At 40.4% G+C, this 26,950-nt stretch overlaps 1 protein-coding gene across 2 annotated transcripts in view; it reads right to left on the bottom strand.

The window, feature by feature from the left end:
• Nucleotides 1–26,950, bottom strand: part of Dtd1 (D-aminoacyl-tRNA deacylase 1) — a 195,097-nt gene extending 168,147 nt beyond the window's left edge. The window contains exons 1-3 of one of the 2 annotated variants that reach the window (XM_046434867.2): nt 26,792–26,950; nt 21,424–21,514; nt 18,997–19,232 (exon numbers count right to left, since the gene is read on the bottom strand). In XM_046434867.2, coding sequence (XP_046290823.1) covers nt 18,997–19,232; nt 21,424–21,514; nt 26,792–26,834 — 370 coding nt within the window. In that variant the 5' untranslated portion in view covers nt 26,835–26,950. The remainder of the gene's footprint in view (nt 1–18,996; nt 19,233–21,423; nt 21,515–26,791) is intronic. The other variant, XM_046434860.2, reaches the window with a different exon arrangement.

The following is a 26,950-nucleotide window of genomic DNA, read 5'->3' as shown; positions in this document are numbered from 1 at the left end:
TATTAAAAATAATTTGTAAAAAGAAAAACAAATGCTCAAATAAAAATGATTGACTTAAATGCAAAGGACAGGCCAAACTCCAGATTGGGCACAATCAAAGAACAAATCAGTCAATTAGAAGGATTCACTCAGGATACAGAAAAGAGAATGAATGATTAAGAGGCCAAACAACTTGTACTATTTATCTGCTCAGTCAAGCCTTGGTTTAAAGAACATTAAAATACAGTCAATTAATTTATCAATATTTCTGAATTCCTAGACCCTGAATCAATAGGCTTTGAACTCTTCCTATTCCTCCTGCTGAATGATTCAGCCTTTTCTTCTCATCCTACATTATTACTTGGATCATGATGATGATGAACAGGAGTTTCTTTCACCTATTCCTTTATACTCCTTTAAAATATTGTCCTATTTCTTCAAATTGAATCGCCATAAGAGACTTCATAGGACAATTCATGAACAAAAATATGGAGGGAGCTCAGGAAATGAGAAAAAATGGATGAAGGAAAATAAAGTGGAAAGGAAAAGAAGCCCAGAGAAGAAGTTAGTCAGTTTTCCATTACTGTAACAAAATACCAGAGATAGTGAACTTATACGGAGGAAAGCTTTATTTGGGCTCATGGTTTCAGAGATTTCAGACCATGCTCAGTTGGTCCTGTCATTTTGAGGCAGAAGATCACAGCCAGGAGTAAGCTGTGGAGGAAGCTGTTCTCCTCATGGCAGCTGGAAAGTAGCAGCAGGATAGAAAGGAGCCAGGGTCCCAATATTCCCTTCAAGGTCACATCCCAGTGATTTAATTTCCTACCATTAGGCCCCATCTCCTAAAGGTTCTACCACCTCCCAACAGCACCACCCTGGGGACCAAGCCTTTAACACATGGGTCTTTGAGGGACATTCCAGATCCAAATGTGGCAGGAAAGAAGAGATAATGAGAGACAGCCACTAAAAGGAGTGTGTCCTCATGTCCCTAAACCCAGGGGCATTCATCACACAAAATAACTTGGTTATGAGCACTCTGCCATTACAATAGGGTACAAATTCACCACCAGGACACCGACACATTCTTAAAAGCAGCCATGACACTTATTTTAGGTAGGGAGAAGGAAAACTTGTAAAATTAAGAGTTGCTGTTCACAATTAATCAATGAAAGAATCATGAAAAAATAAGAATTAAGAATGAAAAATAAAATCTGCCCTTTGGGATGAGGGAAGCGATATTACAGCTGTGAGATGTAAGGCTGAAAAAGAGACACGCAGAACTAAGAAGGTAAGTTACTGGAGAGTGAAAAAAGGAATGACAGAAAACACTAACCAATTGGGACAACATCAATCACACTTAGGTATCAGACTTCTACACAAGAGGCTAGAGATGTAGCTCAGTGGTTGAGCACTTGCCTAACATGGCGAAGGCCCTGGACTCAAGCCCTAGCACCAGAAATTTAAAAACAAGAACTTGTACATAAGAGCATCTGCCTGCACCTCAGTTTGCCAGCCTTGCCACTTGTGAACAATGAAAACACTACCCCACAACGTAATTTCCTAAATTTATATTAAAAGTAATGACTTTCGCATCACAATTCTTGCCAAAGTCCATAAAACAGGCTTCTGCTGAAAGTTCATTCATGCTGTTAAAATGATTTAAATAGTAAAAAGAGTAGAAAATTAAACAAATCCATAGAAATTAAGTACTAACCACAAAGCAAAAACTAGCTGTGTTCTTCCAGCGCCTGGCACCTTTTCTGCATTATGAAGCTGCAGGAGAATTGGACAGAGTGGATGTCCCACATTGTGCACAGCTCTGAGGCCATCATAAGCTGCTGTCCTCCTTAAGTCCACATTTCTCTAGCACTTTGATGCCCACCATAGATCAGACCCCACAGAAAATATACAGGTAGCTCTTTTTAATACCAGAGCAGCTTCTAATTTGCTGACCAAAGACGACAAGCAAATGCCTTCCTGGGCCCATTGTGAATGGCTCAGAGCTGGGACTAGAAGTTTGCAGTGCAGATCCTTCTTTTAACCACTCCATTTTGGGATAACTTTTTTTTTTCCTAACTATAAACCTAATGCACATTCAACACTCAACTTGAAGAGTGTTTAATGTCTCCAGTCAAATTTGCTTTTGGCATTCATCCCAAGGCTAGGGATTCCTGGGGGCTGCAGAAGCCACAACTGCCCAGGTTCCTAGGCCCACTCAGTCTGGGGGCTCAATAAAGCACTCTCAGCTCTGGCTCACTCTGTCATAGAGGGGAGGAAACTGACAAATTTGTGCTTTAGGGGTTTTTCCCTAAAGTAATTATTTGAAGAACAGCCAGTGTATGAGAAAAATTCCACCCTCTGAGAGCACCAGAGTCATGAGCTTTGGAAGATTAGAAATACCAACCGCAAACTCTTTGACATGCCTTCCATTGCAAGAGGGATTTATCCCCTCTGGAGGAGCTGTGAGACTGCTGTTTATGGCACATGTGTATCTGACCCCTTTCCAAGCCTGGCCTTAAGAGACTGGCACCTTCACTTCCTGTTTTAGAACAACCATCCTTGGAAGGTTCACTTTGAAGGAAAACAGCACCATGTTAGAAATCCAGAGACCACTTGACTATGAGAAGCCCAAGCAATGTGGGGAGGCCCAGGAGGATGAGATGAGGTAGGGAGGCAAGTGGAGAGAAGAGAAGGAAGAGGATGAAAGTGCACCAAGGCCACCTCAGAAGGAAGGAACACAGGCAGGGAGGGAGGAAAGGAAAGGTGCAGAATTAGGGAGCTTGCTAGGACACAGGGAGAGCATCTAATAGGTCAGTCACCAAAACACCTCCTGATACTACAGTTTGCATCTTTTCTCACCCTCTGGTCTCAGTTTAAACGTGTCTTCATGTTGTCTTTATATAACTATAAAGATTCTTGATATAGAAGCCAGCCAAACACACCCCATGACCAAGTGGTCAGATTGCTATCCATGTTTTCCAGCACTGTAGTCTCCTTTCCACTCCTCTATCCACATCTGCCCTGAATCTCTTGGATCTTTCTCAGGCCAAGCACACCATGTACTAGGGGATGAACATTTCCACATCTTTCCTAGAGATGTGGCCATGACCTGTATCATTCCTTCAGCCCTGATGGTCCTCTTAACCCCTACTTGTCTCTACATGAAGAAGATGCATTTGTGCACAAAGCACTGAAGATGGGTGCAATGAGAACTGACCTGCCACGGGGCTGTTTCTTAGCAGACCAGCCATCTTAGTTGGCCCAGGGCTTCCAAGGACATAGGATTTTTATTGCTCAACCTTGAGAGTCCTGGGCAAACCTGACCTCTGCTCTGAGGCTTACCTACCCAATCCCCCAGGGAAGAAGCCTTTTGGGGAACAGACAAAATTAGGGGTGTTTTCCAATTTAAGTACATGCATCCTAGTAACCTCAATTATATTTAACCAAGAGTGAGAGTGCATGCCCACATATAAACATAATTATTAACCACTTTCTGTGTGGGTCAAGTAGATTCAGCAAATGACCTAAACCCAGACCAGGCAGAATCAAAGCTCAAGCCAAAGGAACTGAACAGGCACTTCACAGAAGAAATACAATGGTCAACAAATATATGAAAAAATGTTCACCATCCCTAAGCATTTAGAGAAATGCAAATTAAAATTACACAGAGATTCCATTTCACTCTAGTCAGAATAGCAATTATCAAGAACACAAGAAATAATAAATGTTGTCAAGGATGTTGGGGAAAAAGTATACTCAAACGTTTGCAAATTGGTGCAACCACTCTGGAAAGCAGTATGGAGATTCCTCAGAAAACATGAATGGAACCACCATTTGACCCAGTTATCCCACTCCTCGGTCTATACCCAAATGACTAAAATCAGCATACTACAGTGACACAGCCATATCAATGTTTATAGCAGTTCAATTCGCAATAGCAAAGCTATGGAACCAAACTAAGTTGAATGAATAAAGAAAATGTGGTACAGATGAATGAATAACAAAGAAAATGTGGTACATATACACAATGGAATATGACTCAGCCAAAAGGAAGAATGAAATTATGACATTTGCCAGTAAATAGATGGAACTAGAGACTATCATGCTAAGTATAATAAGCCAATCCCAAAAAGAACAAAGGCCAAATGTTCTCTCTGATATGTGGATGCTAACACACAATGGGGCAGAGGGGCGGGGTGCGTTTAGAAGTTCACTGGATTACACAAAGGGAAATGAAGGGAAGGGAGGGGGGATAGGCATAGGAAAGACAGCAAAATGAATCACACATAACTTTCCTATGTTCATATATGAATACACCACCAGTGAAACTCCACATCGTTGTCAACCACAAGAATAGGACCCTAATTAGAATCTTATACTTCATCTATGTATTATATGTCAAAATACACTCTATTGTCATGTATATCTAAAAAGAACAAATAAAAATTTATTTTAAAAAACATATTTTTGTAAATAAAAAGAAAAGAAGAATCAATCCTAAGCACATTTACCACCACAACCTTAGCACCCAATCCCATTATCCACTCCTAATACCCACCAAAGCATGCATCACACTAGTCATTACAAAAGGTTCTGGAAACTTTGTTTCTGAAATGAGAATGTACTCAGTTACAACTGATAAATGAGAAAAAGTGCATACATATACTGCAAAGGCTGCATCAGAGCAGAGGAGGTTTTCTTAGGCAAGGAGGGCCAGAACAATAGGAACAAATGGCCCATTTTTAGCAGAAAAAGGAAAAGCCCTCAGGACTGGCAGAAGCCCCTCTGACTGTATTTTGTAACAATGAAAAGTAAGAGCCTACTGCCTGCTGGTGGATTTTAGCAGTCTGCTATTTACCCCATTTTTCCTGCAAGTCCTATGATTAGCAGTAGCTTTGCAGAACATGAGCTTTTTAGAACTGGTGTCCTGGTATAGCAAAACCAGCCATGTTTGCTCAGAATTTCTCTTCCCCACTAGATTGTGAGTTCCATTAGGGCAGAGACAGCATCTTTCTTGCTCAGCACTATTTACCCAGAACCTAGCACAATGGCTGGTAGATAAACAATGTCCTATCAATAGAGAAAACATGGTTCTACTTGAGTAGAACCAATAAAATATCCCCCAGCAATAAACACGACCAAAAACTCCGGATTAACATCACTGCTCCAAGATAAAAGACAGAGTGACCATGGAGTACACTGCTCTGCTCTCACTAGACCTTATAAGGTCCAAAACCCTCTACTGGTTTCCTTAAGCAGGGCAGAGAAAGCAGGAAGTCCCAATAAACTTCCAGAGAAGGTCAAGAAGGCAAAAGGGTGTGACATGAGTGAACTGAAGACTTGAGTGAAGCTTAGCCTCTAGAGATGGCTCCTGGTTTGATTCCAGGCTTTGCCATTTATATACTCAGCAACCTTCCACAGGTTATCCTGCTGCATCTCAGTCTCCTCACCTGCAAAATGAGGGTAGTGCTAGTACCCATTTGATAGGGTTGCTATGAAGATCCAACATGAAGATTATTTCCTTTGCACAAGACAGATATATTCCCTTGACAGATATATTCTGACATGCTATATACTAATAGTAATAAAGTTATGCAGGACCAACTCATAACTAACTTGCTCCCAGGGGTCTCGTCCCATATGGATCCAGGGAAACAGATTAAAATCCTATCATCAGCAATTCATTAAAAAAAAATGGAAACCAAGACAGACTTTGCTGTCCAGCATATGAGCCACTGCAGGGTCTGTGCAGGAGGAGTGGTGGCTGGAGAGGAAGTGTCTATAATCGAAGGGGCACCAGTTGGGATGTAAAGGAATATACAGAAGAAACAAAAGGGACACAAAACTTCTCTCCATTTAATTTTAACAGCAAATAAGAAATGAGTTAAATTTAAACGTAAAATGTTCAGTCATTAAAAAAAAGAAAGAAATGAAAAGAAATGTCAAATCTAATTAAACTATTTTAAGTTTTAAAGTTGCTGAAATGGCCCTGAAATCCTAAAATAAAGGAAATGCCTTTTAGCAGTTTGTTTGCATTCAAGTATCCCTGTAGCACACAGAGGGTTTTCCATATTGGCGCTCAGAGCCAAATTCTTGAAATTAACAAAAAAACAGCAAATGTGTAAAATACACTCTATGCATTTTATTCCACTGAAAGCTGTAAAAGAACTAAGACCAAAAGCGAGAGTGATGCACCTCGCTCAATTATAACTACAATCCTTGTGAAAGTCCAAAAGACTTGGAAAAAGATTTTGATTAAAACTCTTCACATAATTCTTGTCAATATTTCATTAATATGATCAGTTGTAGCTGGGTGTTGTGCCACACGCCTACAACAGCAGCTCGGGAGGCTGAGGCAGGAGGATCAAGAGTTCAAAGCCAGCCTCAGCAAAAAGCAAGGCACTAAGCAACTCAGTAAGACCCTGTCTCTACATAAAACACAAAATATGGCTGGGAATGTGGCTCAGTGGTCAAGTGACCCCAAGTTCAATCTCTGGTAACAAAAAAAAAAAAGATCAGTTGTATCATATCTCATAAGCTTAAACTCTGATCCATTATAAAATTACAGTATATTTCTTCATGTACTTCATATAATTTCCTAGATAAAATACATATCACTTCAAAAAGTGAAAGGTATTTTTAGGAAGACAAAACATCTAACAATATATAAAATACTCCTCTTTAAGAGTTTACATGAAAGCTGTTTTGCTTTCACTCAAACATTCTGTAATAACCATTAATGTTCTCCCATTTAAAGTGCCTGCTAAAATACAATTGAAATTACTCAGAAATGGATGGTTCCACAAATATCTACAAGCAGAGAAGACAATGCTGGCAAGATCTAATCCTTGGCGCAGCAAATAAAAATAATTACTTGGAAGACCCAACTTAATTATTCATTCTGTGAAGAAACATATTTGCAGCAAAGCCATGTCAGATGACCCCAGGGGACACAGGGTCAGAAAAAGCACTGAAGATAGACATGAATAGACTTATGAATGGGGTTACATGGATATTTCTGGAAGAGGCAAACATATTCTGCTCTATCAGAACCAATTAAAAAGTGGGATTTGATTTAAGGCAAGAATGTTCTGCTCACTTGGAATATCTATGTCCTTATGGCAAATGGATACTTTTTGCAAAAAAAGAGAATTAAAATAAAAGGAAATGGCAAGGAGGAACTGGAACATCACCCATCTAAACATGAGCAAATCTGATAAACTGATAATCCTCAATGGAGGCTCTGCTATAGAGCTTCAAAAACATTTAATAAATGTTATTACTTAAGGCTGAAAACAGGCCCACTAAAAAGGAATCTGAGTTTCTTCAATCCAAAAACAGAAAGCTGAAGAATGGGAAACACTATAAAATTAATGACTAACAATTATTAGATGTCTACAAAATGGTATAACAGGAGGAAGAGATACTGAAGTTAGATAATGAAAGAAAAACTCTACTTAAAAAGTTCTCAAAGTATATTACCAAATGAGGCTGAATGTGTTTTCCAGAACTTTGAAAAAAAGGCCAGAAACATGAAAAGAAAAGAGAATTAAATAACCTTCTTATGAAATCTTTCAGATTCATAATTTTCCCATAAACCCAAACCTCTATCCTGAGATGACTTCTAAACTAAACCACGATTAGTTAAACTATTTCAGCATTTTTAACAGTAAGCAGGTGAACAAAGACCTAAACTTACTCTATCCAGTATGATAAGCACTAGTCACAGAATGATAAGCACTAGTCACTGTTGGGCACCTGAAATGTGGCTGGTCTGAATTGAGGTGTGCTGGAAGTATGAACTACATACCAAGTTTCAAAGATTTAGTACAAAAGTCTTAGTATAAAAGTGGGGAAAGGCCAGGCACGGTAGTGGCACACGCCTGTAATCCCAGAGTCTCAGGAGGTTGAGGCAGGAGGATGGAGAGTTCAAAGCTAGCCTCAACCACTTAGCAAAATGAAAAAATAAAAAGGGCTGGGGATGTGTCTCAGTGGTTATGTACCCCTGGGTTCAGCACGAGCGCGTGCGCGCACACACACACACACAAACAAATACAAACAATAAATGCTGGAGAGGATGTGAAGAAAAAAGAACCCTTTTACACTGTTGGAGGGACTACAAATTAGTACAACCACTATGGAAAGCAGTATGGAGGTTCCTCAAAAGACAAGGTACGGAACTACCATTTGACCAAACTCTACACTTCCTCAGTATTTATCCTAAAGAATTAAAGTCAGCATGCTATAGTGACAGGCATAACCATGCATTAACATATATACCCATGTTTATAGCAGCAAAATTCACAATAGCCAAACCACAGAACCAGCTAGGTGTTCATCTATAGATGAATGGATAAAGAAAATGTGGTATACATACACAATGGGGTTTTGTTCTGCCATAAATGAAAATGAAATTATGTTATCTGCAGGAAAACGAATGGAACTTGAGACCACTGTATTAAGCAAAAGAACCTAAACCTAGAAGGTCAAAGGTTATTTGTTTTCTCTTTTCTTTTTTTTTTTTTTTCATTTGCCAGGTCTTTATTTTAAAGAGAAGATACCGTAAAGTAAATATCATTTTGTCTATTTTATTTTATTTTTTTTTATTGTTGGTTGTTCAAAACATTACATAGTTCTTGATATATCATATTTCACACTTTGATTCAAGTGGGTTATGAACTCCCATTTTTACCCCATATACAGATTGCAGAATCCCATCAGTTACACATCCATTGATTTACATATTGCCATACTAGTGTCTGTTGTATTCTGCTGCCTTTCCTATCCTCTACTATCCCCCATCCCCTCCCCTCCCCTCCCCTCTTCTCTCTCTACCCCCTCTACTGTCATTCATTTCTCCCCCTTGTATTATTTTTCCCTTTCCCCTCACTTCTTCTTGTATGTACTTTTGTATAACCCTGAGGGTCTCCTTCCATTTCCATGCAATTTCCCTTCTCTCTCCCTTTCCCTCCCACCTCTCATCCCTGTTTAATGTTAATCTTCTTCTCATGCTCTTCGTCCCTACTCTGTTCTTAGTTACTCTCCTTATATCAAAGAAGATATTTTGCATTTGTTTTTTAGGGATTGGCTAGCTTCACTTAGCATAATCTGCTCTAATGCCATCCATTTCCCTGCAAATTCTATGATTTCGTCATTTTTTAATTCAGAGTAATACCCCATTGTGTATAAATGCCAAATTTTTTTATCCATTCGTCTATTGAAGGGCATCTAGGTTGGTTCCACACTCTTGCTATTGTGAATTGTGCTGCTATGAACATCGATGTAGCAGTGTCCCTGTAGCATGTTCTTTTTAGGTCTTTAGGGAATAGACCGAGAAGGGGAATAGCTGGGTCAAATGGTGGTTCCATTCCCAGCTTTCCAAGAAATCTCCATACTGCTTTCCAAATTGGCTGCACCAATTTGCAGTCCCACCAGCAATGTACAAGTGTACCCTTTTCCCCACATCCTCGCCAGCACTTGTTGTTGTTTGACTTCATAATGGCTGCCAATCTAACTGGAGTGAGATGGTATCTTAGGGTGGTTTTGATTTGCATTTCTCTGACTGCTAGAGATGTTGAGCATTTTTTCATGTACTTGTTGATTGATTGTATGTCCTCCTCTGAGAAGTGTCTGTTCAGGTCCTTGGCCCATTTGTTGATTGGGTTGTTTGTTCTCTTATTGTCTAATTTTTTGAGTTCTTTGTACACTCTGGATATTAGGGCTCTATCTGAAGTGTGAGGAGTAAAGATTTGTTCCCAGGATGTAGGCTCCCTATTTACCTCTCTTATTGTTTCTTTTGCTGAGAAAAAACTTTTTAGTTTGAGTAAGTCCCATTTGTTGATTCTAGTTATTAACTTTTGTGCTATGGGTGTCCTATTGAGGAATTTGGAGCCCGACCCCACCGAATGTAGATCGTAGCCAACTTTTTCTTCTATCAGACGGCGTGTCTCTGATTTGATATCAAACTCCTTGATCCATTTTGAATTCACTTTTGTGCATGGCGAGAGAAAGGGAATTCAGTTTCATTTTGTTGCATATGGATTTCCAGTTTTCCCAGCACCATTTGTTGAAGATGCTATCCTTCCTCCATTGTATGCTTTTAGCCCCTTTATCAAATATAAGATAGTTGTAGTTTTGTGGATTGGTTTCTGTGTCCTCTATTCTGTACCATTGGTCCACCCGCCTGTTTTGGTACCAGTACCATGCTGTTTTTGTTACTATTGCTCTGTAGTATAGTTTGAAGTCTGGTATCGCTATACCACCTGATTCACACTTCCTGCTTAGCATTTTTTTTGCTATTCTGGGTCGTTTATTTTTCCATATGAATTTCATGATTGCTTTCTCTATTTCTACAAGAAATGCCGTTGGGATTTTGATTGGCATTGCATTAAACCTATAGAGAACTTTTGGTAATATCGCCATTTTGATGATGTTAGTTCTGCCTATCCATGAACAGGGTATATTTTTCCATCTTCTAAGATCTTCTTCTATTTCTCTCTTTAGGGTTCTGTAGTTTTCATTGTATAAGTCTTTCACCTCTTTTGTTAGGTTGATTCCCAAGTATTTTTTTTTTTTTTGAGGATATTGTGAATGGAGTGGTTGTCCTCATTTCCATTTCAGAGGATTTGTCACTGATATACAGGAATGCCTTTGATTTATGCGTGTTGATTTTATAGCCTGCCACTTTGCTGAATTCATTTATTAGCTCTAATAGTTTCTTTGTAGACGTTTTGGGTCTGCTAGGTATAGAATCATGTCAACTGCAAATAGTGATAATTTAAGTTCTTCTTTTCCTATTTTGATGCCTTTAATTTCTTTCGTCTGTCTAATTGCTCTGGCCAGTGTTTCGAGAACTATGTTGAACAGAAGTGGTGAGAGAGGGCATCCCTGTCTTGTTCCAGATTTTAGAGGGAATGCCTTCAATTTTTCTCCATTCAGAATGATGCTAGCCTGAGGCTTAGCATAGATTGCTTTTACAATATTGAGGTATGTTCCTGTTATCCCTAGTTTTTCTAGAGTTTTGAACATAAAGGGATGCTGTACTTTGTCGAATGCTTTTTCCCCATCTATCGAGATGATCATATGGTTCTTATTTTTAAGTCTATTGATGTGGTGAATAACATTTATTGATTTCCGTATATTGAACCAGCCTTGCATCCCAGGGATGAATCCTACTTGATCATGGTGCACAATTTTTTTGATATGTTTTTGTATCCGATTTGCCAGAATTTTATTGAGGATTTTTGCATCTAGGTTCATTAGAGATATTGGTCTGTAGTTATCTTTCTTTGAAGTGTCTTTGTCTGGTTTAGGTATCAGGGTGATGTTGGCCTCGTAGAATGAATTTGGAAGTTCTCCCTCTTTTTCTATTTCCTGAAGTAGCTTGAAAAGTATTGGTATTAGTTCCTCTTTAAAGGTTTTGTAAAACTCTGCTGTATACCCATCCGGTCCTGGGCTTTTCTTAGTTGGTAGTCTTTTGATGGTTTCTTCTATTTCCTCGATTGATATTGGTCTGTTTAGGTTGTCTATATCCTCCTGACTCAATCTGGGCAGATCATATGACTTAAGAAATTTATCGATGCCTTCACTATCTTCTAATTTATTGGAGTATAAGGATTCAAAATAATTTTTGATTATCTTCTGTATTTCTGAAGCGTCTGTTGTGATATTGCCTTTTTTATCCCGTATGCTAGTAATTTGAGTTCTCTCTCTTCTTCTCTTCGCTAACATGGCTAAGGGTCTGTCGATTTTATTTATTTTTTCAAAGAACCAACTTTTAGTTTTATCAGTTTTTTCAATTGTTTCTTTTGTTTCGATTTCATTAATTTCAGCTCTGATTTTAATTATTTCTTGCCTTCTACTTCTTTTGCTGTTGTTTTGCTCTTCTTTTTCTAGGATTTTGAGATGAAGTATGAGATCATTTATTTGTTGGTTTTTTCTTTTTTTAAGGAATGAACTCCAAGCAATGAATTTTCCTCTTAGAAATGCTTTCAATGTGTCCCATAGATTCCGATATGTTGTGTCTGTGTTTTCATTTATCTCTAAGAATTTTTTAATTTCCTCCTTGATGTCTTCTATAACCCATTGATCATGCAGTAACCTATTGTTCATTCTCCAAGTCATGCATGCTTTTTCCTTCCTTCTTTTATCGTTGATTTTCAGTTTCATTCCATTATGATCAGATAAGATGCATGGTATTATCTCTACTCCTTTATATTGTCTAAGAGTTGCCCTGTGACATAATATATGATCTATTTTTGAGAAGGATCCATGTGCTGCTGAGAAAAAAGAGTAACTGCTTGATGTTGGGTGGTATACTCTATATATGTCAATTAGGTCTAGGTTATTAATAGTGTTATTGAGTTCTATAGTTTCCTTATTCAACTTTTGTTTGGAAGATCTGTCCAGTGGCGAGAGAGGTGTGTTGAAGTCTCCCATGATTATGGTGTGGTGGTATATTAGACTCTTGAACTTGAGAAGAGTTTGTTTGATGAACATAGCTGCACCATTGTTTGGGTCATATATATTTACGATTGTTATGTCTTGTTGGTGTATGGTTCCCTTAAGCAGTATGTAGTGTCCCTCTTTATCCCTTTTGATTAACTTTGGCTTGAAATCTATTTTATTTGATATGAGTATGGACACTCCTGCTTGTTTCCGAAGTCCATATGAGTGATATGATTTTTCCCAACCTTTCACCTTCAGCCTATGTATGTCTTTTCCTATCAAATGCGTCTCCTGTAGGCAGCATATTGTTGGGTCTTGTTTTGTGATCCATTCTACTAGCCTGTGTCTCTTAATTGGTGAGTTTAAGCCATTAACATTTAGGGTTATTATTGAGTATGGGTTGTTCTTCCAACCATATTTGTTTATTTCTGTTACTAAACATGGTTTGTTTTCCTCTTTGATTATTTCCCCCCCTTTACTGTCCTACCTCCCACTGTTGGTTTTCATTGTTATTTTCCATTTCCTCTTCCTGTAATGTTTTGCCGAGGATGTTTTGAAGAGATGGTTTTCTAGCTGCGAATTCTTTTAACTTTTGTTTATCGTGGAAGGTTTTAATTTCATCTTCCATCCTGAAGCTTAATTTCGCTGGATACACAATTCTTGGTTGGAACCCATTTTCTTTCAGTGTTTGAAATATGTTATTCCAGGATCTTCTAGCTTTCAGAGTCTGTGTTGAAAGATCAGCTGTTCTCCTGATTGGCTTACCCCTAAATGTAATCTGCTTCCTTTCTCTTGTAGCTTTTAAAATTCTCTCCTTATTCTGTATGTTGGGCATCTTCATTATAATGTGTCTAGGTGTGGATCTCTTATGATTTTGCACATTCGGCGTCCTTTAGGCTTCTAGGATTTGGGATTCTGTCTCATTCTTCAAGTCTGGGAAGTTTTCTCGTATTATTTCATTGAATAGATTGCTCATCCCTTTGGTTTGGAGCTCTGTACCTTCCTGTATCCCAATGACTCTTAAGTTTGGTTTCTTTATGTTATCCCATATTTCTTGGATGTTCTGCTCATGGTTTCTTAACAGTCTTGCTGAGCTGTCTATGTTCTTTTCCAGTTGAAATACTTTGTCTTCATTGTCTGATATTCTATCTTCTAAGTATTCTACTCTACTGGTAGTATTCTCAATTGAGTTTTTAAGTTGGTTTATTGCTTCATGCATTTCTAGGATTTCTGTTTGTTTGTTTTTTATAACCTCTATCTCCCTGTATAGTTGATCTTTTGCTTCATGGATTTGTTTGTGTAATTCATTGTCGAAGTGATCTTTCATTGTCTGATTTTGCTGTCTAATGTCTTCCTTGAGACTCCAGATCATCTGAAGCATGTATATCCTGAATTCTTTATCTGACATTCCATCTGCTGCAGCTGTTACCTCTTCTAAAGTTGAGTTGACCTGCATTGCTTGTGGTCCTTTCTTTCCTTGTCTTTTCATACTGCTTGCGTTTCTTTCTGCTTGGTGAAACTGTTGTGTTTTTGAAAAAATTTTCCCCCCTATATATTTATATTGCTCTTGTATAGTTGAAAAGTCTCCCTTGCAGGGTCGGGCGGCGGTCTGCCTACCTTGCAGGCGCGGGCAGCAGCTCTGCTCTGCCCCTCCTCCAATTGGTATGAGGTGTCTACCACGCCCGCGGACCCCTGGGCCTGTTCTGCCGGTCGGTCGCAGGTCTGCCTACCTTGCAGGTGCGGGCAGCGGCTCTGCTCTGCCCTTACTCCAATTGGGGTGACGTGACTACCGTGCCGGCGGGCCGCTGGGCCTGTCCCGGACGCGGGTGAAAGCTCTGCTCTGCCTCTACTCCAATTGGGGTGACGTGTGTACCACGCCGGCAGGCCACCAGGCATGATCCGCGGGTCGGTTGCAGGTCTGCCAACCTTGCAAGCGCGGGCGGCGGCTCTGCTCTGCCCCTCCTCCAATTGGTGTGACTTGTCTACCACACCCGCGGACCACTGGGCCTGTTCCGGGCGCAGGTGAAGGCCCTGCTCTGCTCCTACTCCAACTGGGGTGACGTGCCTACCAACCCGGCCGGCCGCTGGGCCTGTTCCACCGGTCGGTCGCAGGTCTGCCTACCTTGCAGGCACGGGCGGCGGCTCTGCTCTGCCCCTACTCCAAATGGGGTGACGTGTCTGTCGCGCCGGCAGGCCACTGGGCCTGTTCCGCTGGTCGGTCGCAGGTCTGCCCACCTTTCAGGCACTGGTGGCGGCTCTGCTCTGCCCCTACTCCAATTGGGGTGACGTGTGTACCACGCCAGCAGGCCACTGGGCCTGATCCGCCGGTCTGTCGCAGGTCTGCCTACCTTGCAGGCGCGGGCGGCGGCTCTGCCCTGCCCCTCCTACCACGCCCGCGGACCGCTGGGCCTGTTTTGCCGGTCAGTCGCAGGACTGCCCACCTTGCAGGCGCGGGTGGCAGCTCCGCTCCCCCCCCACTACAATTGGGGTCACGCGACCACCACGCCGGCAAGCCTCTGGGCCTGCTCCTGGCGCAGGTGGCAGCCCCGCTCCTCCCCTCTGGCTCAGCGACAAAGCAAGAAAGACTCGGGTGTCTGTGACTCACCCTCCCTACCAGGAGACCAAATGTTTCTGTCGCCGCTGGTATTGATGAAGTTCTCTCCTCCGCCGCTTTCTGATGACATCAGATCTCTGCCATGTTGGTATCCCATGCGAATGGCAGCATTTCGTTCCCTTTGCCGGGTGACCAAAGCAACGGGTGAGTCCTGACCGGCCCTCACAAGCCCCGTCTCAGTCCCGTTGCCACTGCCCACGAAGGCTCGGTTGGTATTTACCTCCACAGTACTCAGCAGGACCCGGACCGAGAAGCAGTTTCCGCGGGCTCCTTAGCCCTGGGCCAGAGCAGTTCCGGGAGCCGGAACTCGGCCACTCCGTGCTCGGTGCATGCTCTGATAAGAGCAGGCTCCAAGAAGCAGTTTCCGCGGGCTATTTAGCACTGAGCCTGAGTAATTTGTCTGCAAGCCGCAGGCGAATGGCAGCCTGAAATTACCTGTTCTATGGCTGAATGAGCTGCGATCAGTCGAAAACAGGGATGGTGACGTCAGCTCTCCAAGATGGTGGCCGCTGGCCTCCTCTGTGGTCTGACCAGTGTGGAGAACCGAATTGGACCGCTTCCTTCCCCTGTCTCAAACCCAGAATTCAGCACTGAGTACGGTGCTTGCACAGCTGGCAGAAGCCCGCAGAAACTGCAGCGCTGTATCCCTGCGTCGCTATCTCCTCATTTCCCAGTGTGCGCCGCAGACTCTAGCCGCGGGGCGATTTGCCGAACAAGCAGCGTGACCCTCCGTGCGGACAAATCTCTTGCGTTTGAGCCCCCGTAGCCGATCCTCGTGCGATGGAAATCCTTCCTCCAGGTTCCGGAGCACCCCACTTTTGCTGGAAATTCCTAACAAGATAGCCTTTAGCCATCCTGACTTGTCATTCTCCCGCACAGTGACGTACCACACAGGGGCAATGCACTCCCCTCGCCGCCATCTTCCGACAATCCTATTTTTTTTCTTAATTTTTTTTTAGTTGTAGTTGGACACAATACCTTTATTTTATTTTTTTTTATGTGGTGCTGAGGATCAAACACAGGGCCCCACACATGCAAGGCAAGCGCCCTCCCGCTGAGCCGCAACTCCAGCCCTTTTCTCTTATATGTGGAAACTAGAGAGGAAAAAGGAAAAAGAAAGGGGTAAAGAGTCCATGAAACAACTACAGCCTAATACGTCTCATGAACAAAAATGCAAAAATCCTCAACAAAATATTAGCAAATTGAATCCAACAATGTATAAAGAGAATTAAACCACAATCAAGTGGGATCTAGCCCAGGTATGTAGGGCTGATTCAACATTCAAAAATCAATTAATGTAATCCATTGCATCAACAGGCTAAAGAAGAAAAAAATCATATCATCATATCAACAGATGCAGAAAAGGTATTGGTAAAAACTAACGTCCATTAATAATAAAAAGCTGGGCTGGGGATGTGGCTCAAGCGGTAGCGCGCTCGCCTGGCATGCGCAGGGCGCTGGGTTCGATCCTCAGCACCCATTAAAAAAATAATAAACTAAAAAATAAATATTTAAAAAATAATAATAATAATAATAAAAATCTACAGTAAACTAGGAATACAAAGGAACTTTCTGAACTTGATAAAGAATATCGAGAGAGAGAGAGAGAAACTAGAAGCTTTCCTGTTAAAAGCAGGCACAAAGCAAGAATGTCCTCTCTCACTATTCCTTTCCAATACTACACTGGAGGTCTTGGCTAATGAAATAAGGCAAGAAAAGATATACTGATTGGGAAGGAAAAAATAAAAATGTTTTTGTTTGCAGATTACTTGATCATCAGTGGAGAAAACATGAGTCAAAAACAACAAAAAAAAATGAAACCAATAAGTGATTATAATAAGTTAATACACAAAAAGCAATCACTTTCCTATATTCTAGTAATGAACAAGTGGAATTTGAATTAAATACATGACATTATTAACATTAGCATTCCCATAAATGATATGCTTAGGTATAAATCTAACAAAACATGTACCATATCTATATAAAGAAAACTATAAAACTGATAAAAGAAATCAAAGAACTAAATACATAGAGCAACATTCCATATCATAGAGAGGAAGATTCAATATTGTCAAGATGCCAGTTCTCAATTTGATCTACATTCAATTCCTTCCAAATCAAAACCTCAACAAGTTATTTTGTGGACATGGACAAAGTGATTGTAAAATGTATACGGAGGAGCAAAGAATTAGAATAGGCAACACATTATTAAAAGAGAAAACACCATGTACAACCAGAGGAATGAGAAGTTGTGCTCAACTATGAATTTGCAGTTTATGATAACTTCATGTGCTAAACGGGCATGGCAACAAATCTCTTCCTGGGTCCAGTCTAGTTTAGTTTTGACTAAGATAAAACAGGGCTCAGAAGAATTATTTTTGCACTTTGTGGATCAATTGTATAAAACAGCTAACAGGTCAACAGGGGATCCAGATGCCTGTGAATTTATCATTAAGTAGCTAGCATTTGAAAATGCAAATAAAATTTGCCAGAACATCCTCAGACCCCAGAGAAAAAAGAGGATCGTTTCAGAATTTATTCGCCTTTGTGCAGATGTCACTCAGACCCAATTGCAAGGTATTATGCTTGCAGTGTAAATGAACTATAGTACATCCAGAAAAAGGAATATTATTCAGTGTTAAAAAGAAATGAGCAATAAAGTCATGAAAAAGGAACTTTAAATGCTTCTTGCCAAGTAAAAGAAGCCAATCTGAAAAGGCTACACACTACATAATTCTAACTGTATGAATGACACTCTGGAAATAGCTAAAACTATGGATAAAATGAACATCAGTGGTCACTAAGAGTTGTGGGAAGAAAGGAATGAATAAACAGAGCACAAAAGATTTTTAGGGTAGTGAAAATATTCTGCATGATACTCTAATGGTGGGTACATTACATTATAAATTTATCTAAACCCATAGAACACACAGAACCAAGAGTTAACACATATGGAAACTATGGACTGTGGTTGAAAATTACACATCAGTGGAGGTTCATCAGTTATAACAAATGTTTTCTCCCTGGTGGGAGATACTGCTAATGGGAGGGCTTTGCATGTGTAGGGGAGGAATATATGGGATATCTCTCTATCTTCCTCTGAATTCTGTTGTGAACTTCATACTGCTCTAAGAAATGTAAAGCATTTTAATTGGATTTAAACTATCTCATAATGTTTATATTGATTATATGTTTAAAAAAATCATAATATTCTGAACTAGGTTAAATAAAGTATATTTTTAAAAGCAACTTCACTTGGCTCATTTTACTGTCTTTTTTGGGGGGGTGGGTAATTGGGTTCCATCCTAGGGCCTCATGCATACTAAGCACACACTCTACCTGTGAGCTATACTCCCAGCCTCTTTTTACTTTTTTTAATTATACCTATTAGAAACTAAAATGACAGGGCTGTGGGGTATAGCTCAGAGGCAGAGCACTTGCCCAGCATGTTTGATCTCCAGGATAGCAAGAACAACAAAAAATAATTAATAAAAATAAAAATTAAATGACATATTTGGCTCACATTTAGGGTCCACACTCTGTTTCTATTAGATAAGGCTAATCTAAACAATCAAAGAAACACCACAATATCAGACACACCTCTGGGCTCTTAAACATTTTCAAAATATAAACAAAAGAATGGAGAAGGGTAAATAGTATCAAGAGCATTCAGAGGGCATGTGTTAGGTACAGCTGCAACAGTGGTAACAGCTATTATTTCATTTTAAGTGGCCAATAAATATAAACAATGGTTTTCCAGAAAAAGAGATGCTTCAGTTGTACATTCACTTCTCCCTCTACTTGGAGGTGTCCCAGGGACACCCTTTCTGGGTGCAGGCTCACTCTCTTCACTACTTTGTTTTCTTTGTAGTACTGGGGGTTGAACCTGGGGCCTCTTGCATATTAGGTGAGCACTCCACCACTGAGCTATGCCCCCAGCAACTCCTGCCTACCTTTGATGAGCTCTGGCCTGTAAGTCTTGCGCAGCTGCTCCAGAAAATTGTTGTAGAAGCCCTCTGCCTGCTCTGTGGGCATCGCCAGGTGGAAGTCAGGCTTGTTCCCCTTGAGGACACACTGAAGAGTAAACTGGCTGACACACAGCACCTCATACTGTTTGTCCATCACACTCTTTGACCAGTGCTTACCACTCTCATCCTCAAACACACGCAGGTTCAAAATCTTTCGGACCCTAAAGAGAAAAAGAGTGGTGAGAGCTACATGCAGGATCACAAGGCTCCCAACACACCCTGTAAGCCCAAAGTGTCCCCAGCATCCTGCCAAATAAGAACCTAATGGTGACTCCATCACTTAACGGATGGTGTGACCATGGGCAAGTTACTAATCCGCTCCATGCCTCATTTTCCTCATCTGCAATACTAGGTAATAACAGTCCTAACTCATATGGTTTTAGGGGGGATTTCCTTCTTTTTTGTCAGTCCTTCCAATTTACAGCAACTACTGGTGGGAACAGAGGCCAAAATGACAACCACACCACAGTCAGTTCCTCCAAGTTAGGGCTATATCCATACCTAAATCCAATGCTGATTTTTTACAGAAGAATTCAATCTTTACACAGGAATAAATGAAACCCCATCTTATACCCCTTCTTAGAGTTATTCAAAATAATCAATATGCAAATACTCTGAGAGAAAACTTGTAAATATTGCAAATGTACAAAAAGATCTAAGAAAAGGCACCTGATAATTATGTCATGTGCTTCTTGAGCCCTGAGGGGCTTTCCCCATACTTGTAGATTACACAGGACAGCCACCAAAATTACATATAAGAGGTTGTGAGGGGAAAGGGAAAAAAAAAAAAAAAAACAAGGGAGAGAATTAAATTACAGCAGATGGGGTAGAGAGAGAAGATGGGAGGGGAGGGGAGGGGGGTAATAGAGGATAGGAAAGGTAGCAGAATACAATAGTTACTAATATGGCATTATGTAAAAATGTGGATGTGTAACCGATGTGATTCTGCAATCTGTATTTGGGGTAAAAATGGGAGTTCATAACCCACTTGAATCTAATGTATGAAATATGATATGTCAAGAGCTTTGTAATGTTTTGAACAACCAATAAAAAAAAAAAAAAAAGGACAGCCACACCTTGGAAGGAACTGGACAGGTAAGATTTAAGAACTACAAAAGAACTGACTGCATGAAAGCTGAAATTTCACCACCTGAGAGCCACCTTTGAATGATGTTAAAAGCAAAGGCATTTCCAAGGGCTCTAAATATCCTAATCCATTGACTCTTCATGTGGGTGTCCTCTGCAATGGGTACTATACTCCCACTCCACAGCCAGCGTGTGCCTTACATTGAATCACATCTCTTAATCACTAATTAAGTATTAGCTGTCCACTATGTCAGAGCCATAGAAAGACTCAGACCTAAGGTCTCAGTCATTAACCACTACCATCTTCTACTCCTCTTTTAGCATCCAGGGAGGGTATAGTCAAATACTCAATACCAAGAGTGCAATATTAACATTCCTATAGTGGTATCAAACTGTCCTATCAGTCATTGACACCTTAGTAGGAATTAGGTTCCAAGTGGGACTTCCAATGTAATAACAAAGGCACAAATGGGCAGAGTTATACCCAGGCTCTTCAAACCAAGGAGCAGAATATATAGTGGCCAGAATCGAAGCAAATGTGTCAACTGGTGCAGGGGAAAAAAAGTCAGTCCTTCCTGAACTTGCTCTACCAAGACAGCTATCAGGTAGCAGCAATGGCAAACTCCCCTCCTTCAGTAAAAAAGCACCAATTTCAAACCCCAGTAGCCCAGATTCTAATTTGGGTTCAGGCTTTTTGCTAAAGTGTCTGTGAAAAACCAGGAGACAGAAATTTAATCTAAGTTCCAGGTCCTTATGTGAATCCCAGTTGCTCAGAAGGCTGAGGCAGGAGGATCTCAAGTTCAAAGCCTGCCTTGGCAACTTCGCAAGGCCCTCAGCAACTTAGCGAGACCCTGTCTCAAAATTTTAAAAAATAATTTTAAAAAGGAGCTGGGGATGTGGCTCAGTAGTGAAGCACCCCTGGGTTCAAACTCTGGTACAAAAAAAAAAAAAAAAGACAGAGAGAGAGAAAGAGAAAACATTAATAAGAGGCCCTGTTTTGCACAAAGAGGCAGAGCTCACAGGTGTAGTAACAAACAGAGATGGAGGCTAAGTTGTGCTCCCACTCCGTTGCTGACTGTGGTTTGACAGTTTATTCTTCCTGGGTCTCACCTGAAACACAAAGATAGCCATACTACATCCAATGGGAGGATGGACCAAGATGACAGGGACTCACTCCCTTCAAAGGCACAAAAAACTATAGAAGTTGCCAATGAAACCACTATGTATCCCATGCACATGGCAATGACAGAGAAATTTGTGTCTTACATGTGTTCCAGTTCCTTCTGTGTATCTTCCAGTGAAATACCCAGCAATACACAAATGCCACGTCCAATGGCACTTATCTGCTCTTCTCCAACTAGAAAGGAATCAAAAGGGAGAAAAGACTTAACAAACAGGTATCATGAGTGCTTAGTGTTATTTTACACATCACACATACTTCTCATAATTTCCTTGGTTTAAACTGAGAGATATCCAAAAATCAAATACAGGGAGATGACAATAATTCCCGTACGTTCTGATTTTATATCGCAGGATTTTAGGGCAACATTTTCATATGCATTACCTCAGGTAATACAGGGTAAAACATCTGGAACTATCTTTTTTTAATATTTTTAGTTGTAAGTAGACAAAATACCTTATTTATTTATTTATTTTTATGTGGTGCTGAGGATCAAACCCAGTACCTCACACATGCTAGGCAAGCACTCTACCACTGAGCCATAACCCCAGCCTCAACATCTGTAACTTTCTATGATCAAATTTGGCCATCTGTAAAACCAGAACAGGGTTTTCCTCCCCCACAAATAATCCAGCTAAGATAGATTAATTCTTAGAAAAGAGATTTCTGTTTTTCTTGGAAATCAGCAAACCAAGTAATAAAATACATAAAGCACAAAATGGAAAATGTTCCCATCATTTTAAAAATGTTTTTCCTACTTACTGCAGAGCAGATAAATACATTATGCATAAACACTATGATTTTAAGGGGTAGGGGTATAGCTCAGTAATAAGGCGCTCACCTAGCATACACAAGGCCCTCGGTTTGATCCCCAGTACCACAAATGAAAAAAAGAGAACAACAACAAAAATATAATTTATGCATTAAGCTTCACCTCAGAAAAGTGCTGTTATTTCCCAGTGTAGTTCAGTAGTAACAATCTAAGCCAATGGTCTCCAAATCATTTAAAGCAGGCACCCCATCCACTAAAGAAAATCTCTTTCCATACACTGTTATATTTGCGCATGTATTTATAGTCAAAGGTATGCCCTACTAAAGTGGACAATATCACAAATGTTGCCATAGTACTTAGGCCCAGAGTCATCACAATGACGGTGAATCTAAATCCATATCTCAGTGGTGATCATGATAATGTCCTCTTTTTTGACAACTTTTTGCCCAATCACATTAGATTACTGTTGTTTGATTACTGCATTGCATACTAATCTAATGGTCCAATCAGGACTAGAACAGTCAACTCTGCCAGTTTCCTGTTATTTGCTTCTACTGAATAGTAATATGTATAAATATACCTAACAAAGCAGCACAGACTGTATACCACATTGCAATACACTGCAAATTAAAGAAAGAATGAGAATCTCACCTCTTTCTTCAAGTGTCTGACAAGGGACCACCTAACATTCAGACCCTAGGGGAACACCAGTATCAATCTATTTCCAAAATACTAGCAAAGTATAATTTCTCTTATTTTTATGCTAAAAAGTATTTTAAAATATTTTCTTTAGTGCTGATTTTCTTATAATAGACTACTTGTGATTAATTGTCCTGTGAGCCACTGACTCAAAAGTTGAAACAGAAATAATCTTTCCAGAAATAAAGAGTAAACAACTGGGCTTGGTTTGCTTGTCTGCACTGCTTTAGAAAAAGTCTTCTGGTTTTATTTGTTCTTCAAATAAATCAACACTTTCTACAGTGTCAATATGCTTTCTAAACACAGTAGATTTTAATTAATTAAAATAATGCACATACATTGCAGAAAATTTGGAAAATATAAGAAACAGACGGGCATGGTCACACATGCCTGTAATCCCAGTGGCTCAGGAAGCTGAGTTAGGAGGATTGCAAGTTCAAAGCCAGCCTCAGCAATTTAGCTGAGGCCCTAAGCAACTCAGTGAGATGCTGTTTCTAAATAAAATACATAAAAAGGCTGGGGATGTGGCTCAGTGGTTAAGTGCCCCTGGGTTTAATCCCTGGTACCAAAAAAAAAAAAAAAAAAAACCCAAAGACAAACTTTAATTGTCTTTAAAATATTAAAACTTTATTATTTTAATGATTTTTTTCTTCAGTACCAGGAACTGAATCCAGGGAGAGGTTCTACCACAGAACTACAGCCCCAGCCCTTCTTATTGTTTATTTTGAGACAACTTTTTCCTAAATTGCCATGGATGAACTTGAACTTGCAATCCTCTGGCCTCAGCCTCCTGAATCATTGGGATTATAGGTGTGGGCTGTTCCTATGATTTCCTTTTGATATTTTCTCTGTTCATTGGTTTTATTTCATATTTGTTTGTAACTGCTATAATCATAAAACTTTTATATTTAGATATAAATTTTTGTGTCTAATCTTTTCTCTTAACACTGCATAAAAATTTTTCTATGTCAAACTTCCTGAGCACCTTTTTTTAACAGTTGCATCCTATTCAGTGACTGACTAACCATTTTATTGGACACATGGTTTGTTTCAAAATTTTCTCTTCAATAAGTATGTGTAGAGACAATTTTTGTGCATAAAAGCTTTTTCTACAATTAGGATTACCTTATAAGAGTAGATTCTCAACATTTTTATAATTTATTATCTTCATAAGAAATAAAGTATGCCCCCAAAGTCTATATATGACACAGACATTGCCATCTTATTTTAGAGCAGTTTTGCCCTTTCTCCAGGAACAAGCATAAGAACCTGGAGGTTCAAAGGGTTCTTTTATGATAAACAAATGGTTTGCTAAGGGAAAAACTTGAGAATCACCACCGTAGACAAAAAGATCACAGGGCTGGAAAAGAGCAGAGATGTTTGCTCAATTTCTCCACAAATAAGTGGCATAGGAGACCCCTTAAAGACATCACGATCTCTGAAACATTATATACACACCAGAGTTTACTTGCTGAGACTTAGTGATGGGGGTTACTTTGTTATTTCTTCTATTGAATGTTTGAAACGTTTCTGAATAAAGTTTCTAAAGTTAGGAGTACAGCTCAGTTTTAGAATGCTGCTTAGCATGCAAAAAGCACTGAGTTCAATCCCCAGCACCATAAAAGAAAAAAAATTTAACAAATAACCATTGTAAAAAAAAATCAAAATGTGTCTGACCAATCTTTTTTTTAATATTTTTTAGTTGTTGATGGAAATGTATTTTTTATTTATTCATTTATATGTAGTGCTGAAAATCGAACCCAGGGCCTCATGCATGCTAGGCAAATGCTCTACCCCAGCCCCTGATCAATCTTATAAAAGGAACCTGCCACATAACAAGATGTGTGAGTTCTGCTACTTCGTCCTTGCCATAAAATAGGAAGTGGTGTTTCAAAACCTCTAAAATGAAATGTCATTCAAATGCTGCTTTCAGTGAATCCACTCAAATTTCTTGGGGAATCCAGAAGATCCTTTGCCATTACAACTCAACTAGAAAGTCTGGATAACTCAAGGGTCCCTCCATATTGAGAATTCCATGGTTCCCCAATCTAGAATTTCCAAATAACTTAACATGTTCTCACAATTTAATCCCCTTATCTTTTTTTTAATCTTTTGGTTTAACTAAAAGTATACAATTTAATGTAGAGGGGGTTTGTTTATTTGTTTGCTTCTATGCTGGAGATTGAACCCAGAGCTTCATGCATATTATGCAAGTAGTCTACCACTGAGCTACAGCCCCATCCCTACAATTTAAGTAGTAAATTAAAAGAACTCAAACTCTGCCAGATGCAGAGCCTGTAATTCCAGCCACTTGGGAGACTGAGAGAGGAGGATCACAAGTTTGAGGCCAGCCTCAGCAACTTAGTGAGTCCCTAAACAACTCAGCAAGACTTTGTCTTAAAATTTTAAAAATAAAAATAATTTAAAAAAAAAAAAAAAGGTCTGAGGATGTAGCTCAGTGGTAAACAGCCCCGGGGTTCAAACTCCAGTACCAAAAACAAACAAAACCAAAAAAACCCCTCAAAATCCATTCAGCAAATCTCACAGAATAAATATATATCTTCAATACTCCAGATTGCAGGACAGAAATTGGTTCAAGGGGAAGAAATTCAAATTTGTTGGTGATGACCATACAAAACAGACAGCAAGATTCTCCCAAATAAACAAAAAGTCTTATCTATGAATTCCCCCCCAGTTTTTGTGAATGTGAATATTAATTGAAATGCTATAAACCCTTTGAAAACTCCAAGAACCCCAGTTCTGGCCTACCCCTTACTCCTTATTATTCCAGGATCATTCCAAAACCAAAGTTACCCAACAGCTTACTAATAAAGGTTGAAAAGTAGATCTAAACACGTGATTTTGTTTCTTGGGGGGTGGGGGTTGTTTTGTTTTTACATTTATACTTCCTGGACTCAAAAACACATCTTTGGTGTAGACTGGCTTGGAGGAAAGAATATCTGGAATTTTTTTTTTTTAATTAAAACAATGTTTTTGGTTTTTGTGGTTTTGTTGTTGTTGTTGTTGTGAAAAGGGGTCTCCCTATGTTCCTCAGGCTGGTTCCTGGGCTAAAATCATCCGCCTGCCTCAGCCTCCTGAGTAGCTGGCACCCCTGGCTTGAAACAATATAATATTGCCAATAATAATTTATAAGACTAAAGACAATATAAAACCTGTCATTTGAATTTTTTTAATACCTTTCAAATCAAAGTTTCAGTACTTACAACAACTACACTATCTACGTTAATTATCTGGAGCCCTGTTGTAGAGGGTTCAAATGATGACTAATGGTTGGGTGACCTGATCCACAGAAATTAGAAAAGAGAAATATTCCATCTCAAATTCTTTAGGTTCTGACCCATACTGGCAGGGTTCAGCATGGGGAAGACCTGCATCCAGGGACTGGGAACCTTCTGCATCTGGTCTACGCGAAGTCACGTGCGTGTACACAACTGTCAGAGCTCATCAGAGAAGCAACTCTTCACCTCTGTGCATCTTATCCGGAGTCAAGCTCCATAAAAATTGGGATGTGCAAACAAACGGGCAAAACTGCAGCATTCAAGGTAGAGCAGTGGGAAGAGGGCGGAGTCCCCGCTCCGGAAATGCTCCCTACGTGTTGTTTGTGCAACAGTGTACTGAAGAGTCGGCCAGGGGGACACTCGCAGGTTCTGCTACACAGTACGCAGGACCAAAAAGAAAGAAAGAAAGAAAGAAAAATGACGATGATAACGATGATGAGGTGCGCTTAAACTAAACCCAAAACGGAGCTCCGGAACCAGCGGCGCGCAGCCGCAGGCCAGGCACGTGCGGGGCGCTCCCGACCGCAGCGCTGCCCCGGAGCCGAGGGGAAACCGGGGCTGCGGGGGCCGAGCTCACCGGGGGCCCGCAGCAGCCCCGAGGATGGTGCCGAGGAACCCCCTCGCGGGACGGCGGGTCGCGGGGGTCAGGGGCGGCTCCTCCCGGCCCGGCCCCGCCCGACTGACCTGTGACGCTGGCCCGGGTGACGCGCTGCACCACGGCCTTCATGGCGGCGGCTGGGGCGAGTGGGGCGGCGCCGCGCTCTGTCCGGCCTAGCGACTCAACGGGCGACTCCCCCGGCCGGCGCCCTCTGCGGGTGACACCCGGAAGCGCGCCCAGTTCGA

This window comes from Marmota monax, unplaced genomic scaffold, assembly GCF_021218885.2.
Source record: "Marmota monax isolate L192 unplaced genomic scaffold, Marmota_monax_Labrador192_F-V1.1 WCK01_AAM20220418_F8-fsc00005, whole genome shotgun sequence".
NCBI classification, from domain to species: Eukaryota; Metazoa; Chordata; class Mammalia; order Rodentia; family Sciuridae; genus Marmota; species Marmota monax.
Note: the sequence above shows the minus strand (reverse complement) of the source record. Positions and strands in the feature narration are given on the sequence as shown.